Source organism: Rhinichthys klamathensis, unplaced genomic scaffold, assembly GCF_029890125.1.
Source record: "Rhinichthys klamathensis goyatoka isolate OS25496 unplaced genomic scaffold, OSU_Roscu_1.1 h1tg000029l_1, whole genome shotgun sequence".
Classification (NCBI taxonomy): domain Eukaryota; kingdom Metazoa; phylum Chordata; class Actinopteri; order Cypriniformes; family Leuciscidae; genus Rhinichthys; species Rhinichthys klamathensis.
In genome coordinates, this window is record NW_026606579.1 from 1,581,712 (window position 1) to 1,596,134 (window position 14,423).

At 36.8% G+C, this 14,423-nt stretch overlaps 1 protein-coding gene across 1 annotated transcript in view; it reads right to left on the reverse strand.

Annotated features, from left to right (window-relative positions):
* Nucleotides 1-14,423, reverse strand: part of camk1da (calcium/calmodulin-dependent protein kinase 1Da) — a 59,724-nt gene that overhangs the window by 3,240 nt on the left and 42,061 nt on the right. Inside the window, exons 7-8 of the mRNA XM_056245236.1 lie at nucleotides 12,032-12,144; nucleotides 11,548-11,626 (exon numbers count right to left, since the gene is read on the reverse strand). Of these exons, the coding sequence (XP_056101211.1) occupies nucleotides 11,548-11,626; nucleotides 12,032-12,144 (192 nt within the window). The remainder of the gene's footprint in view (nucleotides 1-11,547; nucleotides 11,627-12,031; nucleotides 12,145-14,423) is intronic.

Sequence of the window (14,423 nt, forward strand, 5' to 3'; positions counted from 1 at the left end):
GGAATACATAATGTGAGATTAGGCGCAGTGTCTTAATTGGCTAGCGTTTATTCAGTAGCTTTCCTCCTGCCCTTGAGAGAGATCTCTGTGCATGATAATAGAGAGACAGAATTCAGCCTGATACTCAGAACACACATGCAATCCCCGGCTGACGCAGATAGCGTCTCCACCTTATACGAATGAAACGTTCCACTAATAAAGTGAAATAAAACTCAGTCTCTAAATGCTGTTTATGAGGTCACAGTTTAATTGGTCTGGTACAGTTCAAGTGTCTTAGAGCACCCGAATGACAGTCCAACAAAATAAATCACAAACAACAATGATCTGAGTTCTATGGAAGCTTGTTTCCGCCACTGAATAAAAAAATAAATACAAATAATTGCGACTTTTTATCTCACAATTGCGAGATATGAAGTCAGAATTGTGAGAAATAAAGTCGCAATTGCGAGAAAAAAAGACAGAATTGCGACTTTTTATCTCACAATTTCTGACTTTTTTTTCTCACAATTGCGAGTTTACATCTCGCAATTCTGACTTTATAACACATAATTGCGAGTTTATATCTCGAAATTCTGACATCTTTTCTCAGAATTGTGAGATATAAACTCGCAATTGCGAGTTATCAGGCCAATTCTAAGGGGGAAAAAAGACTAACTTTTTTCCCCTCAGAATAGTTTATATCTCACAATTCTGACTTTACAACATGCAATTTCGACTTTATATCACGCAATTCTGACTTTATAACACGCAATTGCGACTTTATATCTTTCTGACTTTACAACACGCAATTTCGACTTTATATCACGCAATTCTGACTTTATCACACGCAATTGCGACTTTATATCAATCAATTCTGACTTTATATCTCGCAATTCTGACTTTATAACACGCAACTGCGATTTTATATCACGCAATTCTGACTTTATATCTCGCAATTCTGACTTTATATCTCGCAATTCGGACTTAATATCTCGCAATTCTGACTTTATATCTCGCAATTCGGACTTTATATCACGCAATTCGGACTTTATATCTCGCAATTCGGACTTTATATCTCGCAATTCGGACTTTATATCTCGCAATTCGGACTTTATATCTCGCAATTCGGACTTTATATCTCGCAATTCGGACTTTATATCTAGCAATTCTGACTTTATATCTCGCAATTCGGACTTTATATCTCGCAATTCTGACTTTATAACACGCAACTGCGATTTTATATCTCGCAATTCTGACTTTATTTCTCGCAATTCTGACTTTATATCTCGCAATTCTGACTTTATATCTCGCAATTCTGACTTTATAACACGCAACTGCGATTTTATATCTCGCAATTCTGACTTTATATCTCGCAATTCTGACTTTATATCTCGCAATTCTGACTTTATATCTCGCAATTTTGAGAAATAAAGTCAGAATTATTAATGCTTCCTTTTTCGTATCATGCGACTATTTCACCTGCAGTTAGGCTAGTGTACTGTTTTATGAACTGGTTATTAGGGCCCAAGCCCAAAGGGCGAAGGCCCTATTGTTTTCCTTAGGATTATTTATTATTAGGGCCCAAGCCTTGAAAAGGCGAAGGCCCTATTGTTTTCCTAAGGATTATTAGGGCCCAAGCCTTGAAAAGGCGAAGGCCCTATTGTTTTCCTTAGGATTATTATTATTATTATTATTATTATTATTATTTTATCGACTATTCGGGCACTTTTGGGGCTCTTAACGTGCACGAAAACTCTTGAAACTTTGCACACTGGTCAGAACCCGCGGCCATCAGGGGCGGGCTGAAGCTGGTACCCGGGCGTGGCAGGGGGGCTCGACAGCGCCCCCTGGAACGGGGTCCGAAAACTTGGTCCATAAATCAAGCACGCTTCCATGTAATAATATGAAACTCGGTACACATATAGATCTCATCGGTTCATATATCCTTTGTACTTTTACTTTTTACCCCAGCCCAACAGGAAGTCGGCTATTATGGTTTGTTTGGAAGCGTATGCCCCTGGAATTCGATATACTCCTCCTAGAGAATTCAACCAATCGCAACGAAACTCGGTCCGCATGATGTCAAGACATTGAGGATGAAAAATTGCCAGGGGATTTCTGATATCTCGAACGGTTTGGCCGTGACGAGGAAACGAATTTATGGCGAATAATGGAAACAGGAAGTGTGTTATAACTTCTGCATACATTAACTGATCTCGATGAAACTTCAGCAGTGTGTTCGCTGTAAGAGGCCGATCACATGGATGTGACTATTGTGAGTCAAAGTTATAGCGCCACCAACTGGCAGCAGGAAGTGTGTCACTTTCTAAATGCTTTTGACAAAAGTGGGGGGGTTAGTTTTATCTACAGTAACAAAACTCGATATGTATATTGTACTCTTCGAGCCGGACAACTTTCTAATTTATCGTAATTAGCTACGACCAACAGGAAGTCAGATATTTTGGTTTGAATGTGGATTTCAGATTCTGAGTTTTTAGCTACTCCTCCTAAGTAGTTTATTTTATTCATGCCAAACTTTTTCAACATGATGAAAATACATTGAAGATGCTAAATTGTGAACAGATATTGAATATCTCAAACGGTTTTGCTATGGTTGAGGGATTCAAGTAATGTCAAAAAAAGAATCAGGGCATGTCTCATATCTTTCTAAAATGTAATTATACACCATTTATTTTTATATAAAATTATACAAATATTAGAACTAAACCCATTTTATTCCTTTTTTTCAATTTAAGAATTATTTTTAAGTTTAAAAACAGCCAGAATGGTTGTTTAGTCAAAAATAATAATAATCCAAATCATATATAGTGCTATACTGCCCTCTTGTGTTCAAAATCAGGTAGGCCTATTGAATTTATATATATTTATATATTAGGGATGTTACTATGGGAATATTTTCCCACCGGTTAATCAACGTGTGATTGTGTAAACCAATTGTGTAAACCTCCCGCTGGGGGGGTTTAAAAACACTAACTTGAAAGCGAAAGTATAATATGGACGTCCGCACGGACATTGAAATGGTGGCGCTCGAATGAATTCCTATGGAAGTAGAAATTAACTAAACGTTCGCTCTGTTCTGCTCGCTCGTCGCCATGGACGCGCACCGTTATGAATGCCAGTGCAGCCGCATACTTTTTAGTGTCACTAAAATTAGTGCAATTTCGGGGGCCGATTGCTTGAATTGTGAGTTCAATAGTCTATTATTTTTCACGGAAAACACAACAATAAAAGAGTACAATGACAGATTCGCTTAAATAGGCGCTTTTACATAAAATAGCCTATTCCGTCATCATCTTTTCAGTTAGCTCTTCACTCTCGTGATTAATGAAATTTGACTCCTGTTGCTGATATTTGCTGCAACTTTCGTTCAGCTCACAATTTAGTAAGCAAACACGTTTCAAATGTGTTTTTATTTTATTTTTGTGTATGTGTGTGTATATGTATGTATATATATATAAATATATCTTATGTTTCAAATATGAGTTAATTAACAATCGTTGGAAAGAATGATACTTTTAAACATAACACTAAACCGTCATTAGGTGTCGCCAGGCGACCGTCTTAATGAGCGAGTCATTGATTCATTCGTTTGAACGACTGAGTCATTCATGAATGAGATAGATGTTTATGGATTGATTGGTCATTGAATCTTTGAGTCAACCGATTCGTTCAAAATGCTGAATCATTCAGTAATGAGAACACGTTGCTGTGAGATGCGCGATGGTTCTGCTGTGATCTTTGTTTAACTATTTTCGCTGCTGAAACAGAAAAAAAGTCAATATTGCATCTAAAATGTAAGTGATTTGACGTGTGTGTGTGTGATTGTGTGTGTGATTGTGTCTGTTACAGTGATAAGAGTTTAACCCTTGTTAAACTTTAGGCCTTGTCTTTTTGGATATATATCTTTTTATATAAAAAAATAGTCATACAACCCATATATTTTAAATGTATTGTTTGCTTTAAATTACATTAAGATTGTATGTTTGGTAATCGAACCTGAATTAATTTTAAATGAATGTGCTATATTTCAGATCATATATTTGTTTTCCTTAAAATTTGAACTAACACTAACTTTATTCTCATCTGAATGATAGATTATTTATTTCTGTATAAAATAAAAACACCTTTGATTTTTCTTTTTTAATCAATGTAGAATGTGTAACTGAAAAAATAAACAGATTAGGGCTCTGTTTGATGACAAGAAATGAAAAACAATGCGATATGATGAATGTCCAAAAGATGGCTCCCACAGACTGTTTTTAAATAGGATTGTTTGATATTTTTTGCTTTTAAACTGTGTGTGTGTGTGTAAGAGATTTTGGTTGGGTGACAGTTGTAGTTTACAGTTTGACAAGAGTTTATAGTTTGACAAAAGCACAATGTTGTGTTTTATTACGAGTGTACACAAATATAAGTAAACACTTTGCAGTTTGAATAATGTCCTGTATGAACAAAAGGACGGAGTATGTCTTTGTCTACATTGTTCAATTACGCCACACACACACACACACACACACACAAACACTATTTTTCTAATCAGATCAGGCAAGTAATATTCTGTCTTGTCTCTTAAAAAAACAATATATATATATTTATGTATATATATATATATATATATGTGTGTGTGTGTGTGTGTGTATATATATATATATATAAATATAGCTGCGAGCAGCGATGAAAGGGCCAAAGCCGGCGGCACCGCCACCCCGGTTATAGCGCCACCAACTGGCAGCAGGAAGTCTGTCACTTTCAAAAAGCTTTGAAATCACCTGATTGCTTCAAACTTCACTACTATGATGTAAACACACGGCAGATGTAGACCTGGATGTAGACCTGACCTTTCAGAAGGTTGCTCTCGCATACTTTGTGGTTGACATGTGCCCTCAATGCACACTTTTGCAGAGCCCACACTGATACAAGCTCTACAGCACACTTCTTTTCGACAGTCAAAGCAGGGTTACGTTTTTGCACGTCGTGCACAATAACCCTAAAGGCACCAGGGTGGCGGTGCCACCGGCTTTATATATATATATATATATATATATATATATATATATATATATATATAAATAAATATAGCTGCGAGCAGCGATGAAGGGCCAAAGCCGGTGGTACCGTCACCCCGGTGCCTTTAGGTAACTAAAGGCACCGGGGTTGCGGTGCCACCGGCTTGGGCCCGTAATCGCTGCTCGCAGCTATATTTATTATTATTATTATTATTTTATCGACTATTCGGGCACTTTTGGGGCTCTTAACGTGCACGAAAACTCTTGAAACTTTGCACACTGGTCAGAACCCGCGGCCATCAGGGCCGGGCTGAAGCTGGTACCCGGGCGTGGCAGGGGGGCTCGACAGCGCCCCCTGGAACGGGGTCCGAAAACTTGGTCCATAAATCAAACACGCTTCCATGTAATAATATGAAACTCGGTACACATATAGATCTCATCGGTTCATATATCCTTTGTACTTTTACTTTTTACCCCAGCCCAACAGGAAGTCGGCTATTATGGTTTGTTTGGAAGCGTATGCCCCTGGAATTCGATATACTCCTCCTAGAGAATTCAACCAATCGCAAGGAAACTCGGTCAGCATGATGTCAAGACATTGAGGATGAAAAATTGCCAGGGGATTTTTGATATCTCGAACGGTTTGGCCGTGGCGAGGAAACAAATTTATGGCGAATAATGGAAACAGGAAGTGTGTTATAACTTCTGCATACATTAACTGATCTTGATGAAACTTCAACAGTATGTTCGCTGTAAGAGGCCGATCACATGGATGTGACTATTGTGAGTCAAAGTTATAGCGCCACCAACTGGCAGCAGGAAGTGTGTCACTTTCTAAATGCTTTTGACAAAAGTGGGGGGGTTAGTTTTATCTACAGTTACAAAACTCAGCGTGTATATTCTTCTCATCAAGCCAAACAACTTTCTAATTTAAAGTAATTAGCTCCGACCCTCAGAAAGTCAGATATTGTGGTTTGAATAGGGTCATTTTCTCTCTCTCTCTCTCTGAGCCAATATGGCAAGCCGCTTTAACATTTAATCATTTTAACCTACTAGTCTCTATTTTCATGCTACTAGTACTTATTTTTAGATACTAGTATCTATTCCATTAAGTACTGGTACTTATTCATTAGCGACTAGTGCTTATTCTTTAGTACTAGTGCCTATTCTTTAGATACTAGTGCTTATTCTTTAGATATTCTTTTGAATACGTATTAGTAGCTAATGAATAAGTACTGGTATCTATTTAATAGGTACTAGTATCTAATGACTTAGTACTAGTATTTATTGAATAAATACTAGTATCTATTAATAGGTACTAGTATCTAAAAGGTCATTTTCTCTTTCTCTCTCTCTGAGCCAATATGGCAAGCCGTTTTAACATTTAATCATTTTAACCTACTAGTCTCTATTTTCATGCTACTAGTACTTATTTTTTAGATACTAGTATCTATTCCATTAAGTACTAGTACTTATTCATTAGCGACTATTGCTTATTCTGTTTAGAATATTCAAAGTGCTTATTCAATTTTTTTGCTTATTTATATTTTCAGAGCAGAAAATCCGATTTTTCTGCTTATTCAATATTGCATCTAAAAATGTAAGTGACTTGACGTGTGTGTGTGTGTGTGTGTGTGTGTGTGAGAGAGAGAGATGTGTCTGTTACAGTGGCAAGAGTTTAACCCTTTAAGGCCTTGTCTTTTTGGATATATATTTTTTTTATTAAAAAAAATGCATACAACCCATATATTTTAAATGTATTGTTTGCTTTAAATTAAATTAAGATTGTATGTTTGGTAATTGAACCTAAATAAATTTTAAATTAATGTGCTATATTTCAGATCAATATATTTGTTTTCCTTCATTTTAATCAACACTAACTTTATTCTCATCTGAATTATAAAGAATTTATTTCTGTATAAAATAAAAAATCCCGAATAATCCAGACCAACCAGAGCGCACTATTTCTACAACATCATCAGTGCTGAAGCGAAACTACCAGAGCCGTTCGGCAGATAGCAAGCAGATATTTTGTGTCACGTCGTGCACAATAACCCTAAAGGCACCAGGGTGGCGGTGCCACCGGCTTTATATATATATATATATAAATATATATATATATATATATATATATATATATATATATATATATATATATATATATATATATATATATATATATATATATATATAAAAATATAGCTGCGAGCAGCGATGAAGGGCCCAAGCCGGCGGCACCGCCACCCTGGTGCCTTTAGGTAACTAAAGGCACCGGGGTTGCGGTGCCACCGGCTTGGGCCCGTAATCGCTGCTCGCAGCTATATTTCTTCTTATTATTTTTCTGCTACCTTTTGGACACTTTTGGAGGCCTTAACATGCTCAAAAACTCCTGAAACTTTGCACACATGTCAGAACCCGCGGCCATCAGGGCCGGGCTGAAGATGGTACCCGGGCGTGGCAGGGGGGCTCGACAGCGCCCCCTGGAACGGGGTCCGAAAACATGGTCCATAAATCAAACACGCTTGCATGTAATAATATGAAACTCGGTACACATGTAGATCTCCTCGTTTCATATATACTTCACACTCTTACTTTTTACCCCAGCCCAACAGGAAGTCGGCTATTTAGGGTTGTTGGTAAAACACACGCAATGGAATGTGAAATACTCCTCCTAGAGAATTCAAACAAACGGCACGAAACTCGGTCAGCATGAAGTCAAGACATTGAGGATGAAAGTTTGCGAGGGGATTTTTGATATCTCGAACGGTTTGGCCGTGGCGAGGAAACAAAATTATGGCGAGAAACGTGAAACAGGAAGTGTGTTATAACTACTGCATACATTAACTAATCTTGATGAAACTTCAGCAGTGTGTTCGTTGTAAGAGCCCGATCACATGGATGTGACTATTGTGAGTCAAAGTTATAGCGCCACCAACTGGCAGCAGGAAGTGTGTCACTTCCTAAATGCTTTGAAATCACCCTCTTATTTTTACCCGATTTGCTTCAAACTTTATGTGTATAATGTTAACACACGGCAGATGTAGACCTGTGAAAGGATTATTGATATCTTAGATACTGTTGCCGTGGCAACACATCAAACTTTAATATTCTTGTTTGATGCTTTTGAGACTCTTAGCATGCTTGAAATTGCATGAAACTCGACAGACACAGGTATGCATATGGTTCAGATCAAGCCGGACAACTTTCTAATTAACTGTCATTAGCTCAGACCAAGAGGAAGTCAGATATTTTGGTTTGAATGTGTATGTTTCTGAGAATTTTCTCTCCCTCTCCCTCTGACAGAGAGAATGCACCCTGCCATTCGTGTGTGTCTGTGTGGGGAGGGGGGGGAGGGGCTCTTTTAGTTTAAACACAAAATTATACATAGGGCCATACTGCCCTCTTGTGTCCAAAATTATATTTATATATACATTATACATATATTTGGTATGTGACTGAGGACCGAGAGCTTTTAAATACGGGACATTGATAATGGCCACGTGCAGAGCGCTCGAGGGAATTCCTATGGAAGTTCTGCTCGCTCATCGCCGTGGACGCGCACCGTTATGAATGCCCGTGCAGCCGTTAGTTTCATTTTAAAATTAGCGCCTTTTCTGGGGCCGATTGCTTGAATTGTGAGTTCAATAGCCTATTATTCTTCATGGAAACCACAACAACAAAAGAGTATAAAAGTTTGGTGTGAACGCAGCATAATGAACAAGCTGCGATCTCAAGATTGCAATGCTGGAGTGTGTGTGTGTGTGTGTGTGCGTGTGAGAGAGAGGCGCGGGCGAACTGTGTGTGTGTGTGTGTCTGTGTGGGGAGGGGCTCTTCGATTGATAGTTATTGTACAAAATTATACATAGGGCCATACTGCCCTCTTGTGTCCAAAATGATATTTATACATATATTTGGCAAGCATGTGACTGAGGACCGAGAGCTTTTAAATACGGACGTCCACACGGACATTGATAAGGGTTGCGCTTGCAGAGCGCTTGAGGGAATTCCTATGGAAGTAGGAATGAACTAAAAAACGTTCGCTCTGTTCTGCTCGCTCGTCGCCATGGACGCGCACCATTATGAATGCCAGTGCAGCCGCATACTTTTTAGTGTCACTTTAAAATTAGTGCAATAACGGGGCCGATTGCTTGAATTGTGAGTTCAATAGTCAATTATTTTTCACGGAAAACACAACAACAAAAGAGTACAATGATAGATTCGCTTAAATAGGGGCTTTTACATAAAATAGCCTATTCCGTCATCATCTTTTCAGTCAGCTCTTCACTCTCGTGATTAATGAAATTTGACTCCTGTTGCTGATATTTGCTGCAACTTTCGTTCCGCTCACAATTTAGTAAGCAAACACGCTTCAAATGTGTTTTTATTTTATTTTTGTGTATATATATGTGTGTATATATATGTGTGTATATATATATATATATATATATATATATATATATATATATATATATATATATATATATATATATATATAGCTTATGTTTCAAATATGAGTTAATTAACAATCGTTGGAAAGAATGATACTTTTAATATCACTAAACCGTCATTAGGTGTCGCTAGGCGACCGTCTTAATGAGCGAGTCATTGATTCATTCGTTCAAACGATTCGTTCGAACGGCTGAGTCATTCATGAATGAGACAGATTATGGATTGGTCGTTGAATCTTTGAGTCAACCGATTCGTTCAAAATGCTGAATCAGTAATGAGAACGCGTTGCTGTGAGATGCTCGATGGTTCTGCTGTGATCTTTGTTTAACTATTTTCGCTGCTGAAACAGAAAAAAAAGTCAATATTGCATCTAAAATGTAAGTGATTTGACGTGTGTGTGTGTGTGTGTGTGTGTGAGATTGTGTCTGTTACAGTGATTGTTTAACCCTTGTTAAAGTTTAGGCCTTGTCTTTTTGGATATATATCTTTTTATATAAAAAAAAATAGCATACAACCCATGTATTTTAAATGTATTGTTTGCTTTAAATTACATTAAGATTGTATGTTTGGTAATTGAACCTGAATGAATTATAAATGAATGTGCTATATTTCAGATCATATATTTGTTTTCCTTAAAATTTGAACTAACACTAACTTTATTCTCATCTGAATGATAGATTATTTATTTATGTATAAAATAAAAACACATTTGATTTTTCTTTTTTAATCAATGTAGAATGTGTAACTGAAAAAATAAACAGATTAGGGCTCTGATCGAGGACAATAAATGAAAACCAATGCAATATGATGAATGTCCAAAAGATTTTTTTTGCTTTTAAACTATGTGTGTGTGTGTGTGTGTGTGTGTGTGTGTGTGTGTGTGTGTGTGTGTGTGTGTGTGTGTGTGTGTGTGTGTGTGTGTGTGTGTGTGTGTGTGTGTGTGTGTGTGTGTGTGTGTGTGTGTGTGTGTGTGTGTGTGTGTGTGTGTAAGAGATTTCGGTTGGGTGACAGTTGTAGTTTACAGTTTGACAAAAGCACAATGTTGTGTTTTATTGTGATTGTACACAAATATAAGTAAACACTTTGCAGTTTGAATAATGTCCTGTATGAACAAAAGGACGGGGTATGTTTTTATGTCTACATTGTTCAATCACGCCTCACACACACACACACACACACACACACACACACACACACACACACACACACACACACACACACACACACACACACACACACACACACACACACCAACTATTTTTCTAATCAGATCAGGCAAGTAATATTCTGTCTTGGCACACTTCATATAACTTTCAAACTTGTGTACTTATTTCATGTGTGCATTAAGTCCATGAGACCGTAGGGTGTCTCATTTTTCATTTTAGGTTTCAGAAGGTTGCTCACGCATACTTTGTGGTTGATATGTGCCCTCAATGCACACTTTTGCAGAGCCCACACCAATGCAAGCTCTACAGCACACATCTTCTCAAAGGTCAAAGCGGAGTTACGATATTGCCCGTCATGCACAGTAACCCTAAAGGCACCGGGGTGGCGGTGCCACCGGCTTGTTTATATATATATATATATATATATATATATATAAATATAGCTGCGAGCAGCGATGAAGGGCCAAAGCCGGCGGCACCGCCACTCCGGTGCCTTTAGGTAACTAAAGGCACCGGGGTTGCGGTGCCACCGGCTTGGGCCCGTAATCGCTGCTCGCAGCTATATTTATATATATATATATATATATATATATATATATATATTTATTATTATTATCAATTATAATACAAATTTAATTTAAAATTATTGCTTTATTATAAAAAGGAGTTTTAATGGTAATATATTATTACTATTATTAACAAATTTATTTATTTGAATTGTATTGCTTTATTTTAATAATTTACTTAAATTATTAACTGAAATTATTTATTAGAAATTATTACTAAATTATTGATAGTTTCACTCTTAATGATTATTATAGTATTATGTTATTTAAAAGTATTGCTTCATTATAAAAAGGAGTTTTAATGGTAAGATATTATTATTATTATAGATTATTTATAGATCAGGGCATCACTAGACTCACCAGGGATGTCGAAGGGCCTGATCACATGTGTATCGCTTTGAGGGGTCCTTTTCCATCAAACAACTGATGAAGTCTTTTGCTGTACATTAAACATAAACATTAAAAACACACAAATCATACATGCACAGCGGCTTAGAACGATTCAACTATATTGACATTTCAAGGCATCGGAAATTGTCTCATGTAGTGAATCTACAGTATGCCACATTCATCCTGTTGGTGAGATAAAACTGAGACTTTGAGTTTATCAGTGGAAGCACTGACAACACCTTTTGGATTCATTCATTGTTCCCTGATTCATAGCTTGGAAGAATTTCATATAGCTAGAGCCTGTAGCAATTACCGAATTCCAGTTTCCTGTAAAACATTTTTCCACACTTACTGGCAGCATGTGGGGTTACTGAGTGTGTTATAGATTAAACACCTATAAACCAGACCATAAGCATGATGTAGTTCTCTTCTACACGTGTCAGAGTGAATATACCTGAATCCGAAATATCATCCCAGTACGGTGCATCAAACTCATAGTCCGCTTTCAGGATCTGCTCAAAGAGTTTGGAGTCATTCTCGTCATAAAAGGGAGGGTAACCACACAGTCTGTAAGAAAACATGAGTTTATTACATCATTTCCACTTGCAGCATATTCAACATACACATTTAATCCAGTGGATCTCAAACCTTTTTGAAGTCTCCCTTCCCCCATTGTCCACAACGATATTTGAAGCTATATTTTTGCTTTGTCGTTTTGAGGCCCCCTTGGAAGTTTGTTGAGGCCCCCTGGTTGAGAACTACTAATTTAATCAGTATATATTTCTTAGGAATCAAACCCACAACCATACTACTTACATTTCATAAACACAGCTTCATAAAAATGGTCCATATGACTTCAAAACAGTGCAAAAGTCATAAGGACTACTTTTCGATTAATAGCCCTATAGCCCTGAGTAAACTTTTGGGTGAACAATACCTTTATATTATCACTGTACTCCTCTGAAAACACATCAGCGGACACCTTGATTTAACAGTGAACATAACGCTCAATAAATAAGCGTAAATAAACCCCATGGGCCTCTGGAAATCAGAAAAGAAAGACAGCTGATTAAACCTGAGCAATGTAAATCAAATCTCTTTCCCTCCCATCATCAAAGCCATTAAAATACCTTTCCTCATGGGTTACAGAGGCAGTGGGGGAGAAAAGGAAGGTAATTTTCTGCCTGATTTCGACCCCATTAGCTTTGTGTTTTTCTCTCTTAGCTAATCAGACGCTAAGAGAATTAGCTACAGTTTCGGCCGGTTGTCACTGCAATAATCACACCTGAGAGGAGGCCAACCATCCATGAGATCTGACTCAAGCTCTAGCCGAGGAAGAGCTGGCATAGGCCTTTATTTAGTAGCATTTATATTGTTTTATAATTGATTTAATTTGTATAATTTTCAAATAATAAGTCAGTGCTTTTGCCTTCTCTCGCAAAACCTTTGCGTTCCCCTGAGAAACTACAAGTTTGTAGTACCTAACTACCTAACCACTAACTACCTGAGTTTCTTAAGTTAGTAGAATGTCTAAAGTGGACCATCGAAATAAAGTGTTACCCATGTGAATACTTTTGATCAGGACAGCTGTGAGTGGGAGTGATGGGAAGTGCAGTCTGAACGACAGCTTCATCAGTTTGTTGACAGACAGTGTGAGTGTTTGTGTAGCGCAAGAGTCGCCCCAAAGCAGCCGGGATCGAAAGACCAAAACAAAAGAGAATTTACTCAGATGTACATGGAGATCTGTAGCAGACTAAGATACGAGAAGGTGATGCGAAGCTTGTTTTATGTTGGTTTGTCTCCACTCAGACCCAATGATAATACACACACACAGAAGAGCAGATGGCCACAGCTCATGTGAAATGTACAGCTTTTATGACACATTCTCAGTAACCTTATGAACGTTCCCGCAAGAAAACAAACTGAGAGAGAAATATGAGTGATATATTCACAATGATTTTGCACAAACAACCATTCATATTTTTGTATTTACTATGGTGTTAATCAGCACCAAATACTTAATACTTAAAGACTTTACATGTTTACATTTTAATCTGGACTAAAGATATTGATTGAAAAAGTTCTGTTTCCTTATTATTGTTTTGTAACACTTTACAATTGTTAACATTAGTGCATTCATTAGTTAACATGAACCAACAATGAAAATACTTTTAAATCACGTATTAATCTTATAGTTAGTGTTAATTTCAACATTTACTAACACATAATTAAAATCAAAAGTCGTATCTGTTAATATTATATATTTATTGTACCTGAACTAACAACGAACAGTGGTATTTTTTAATAACTAATATTAACAAAGAATAATAAATACTGTATCACAAATTGCTCATTGTTAGTTAATGCATTAACTAATGTTAACTAATGGAAGCTTGCTGTAAAGTGTTACCTATTGTTCTTTTGCACTTAAATCTGTTTGAAATATTTCTTTACTTTTAAACATTTTTGTGTATTGTTCTATTGTATTTAAATATTCTTTTTGTTTTAAGAAAAAAGTTATTGAGCCTGTTAGGAGGACAACACTTTTTGGTAACTTAATTAAACACCTGGATAATACAATATACCGTGATAAAACCGTCACATATATAAATCTCAAACATCAACCATCATCATTCATCATAAAAAAAAAATTACCCAAACAAAAACAAACAATTCTTTTTTTTTTTTTTGCCACCCTGCCCTATATGCAAATACCATTGTATTTGATTATGTGAATCCTTCATAATATATCAGAGCCATGGCATTAGCATCTCATACATCACTGTAACACTGTACCACCACAGTATTTATTGGTAAGATAGAATTTCCATAAAACATCTGCTGAG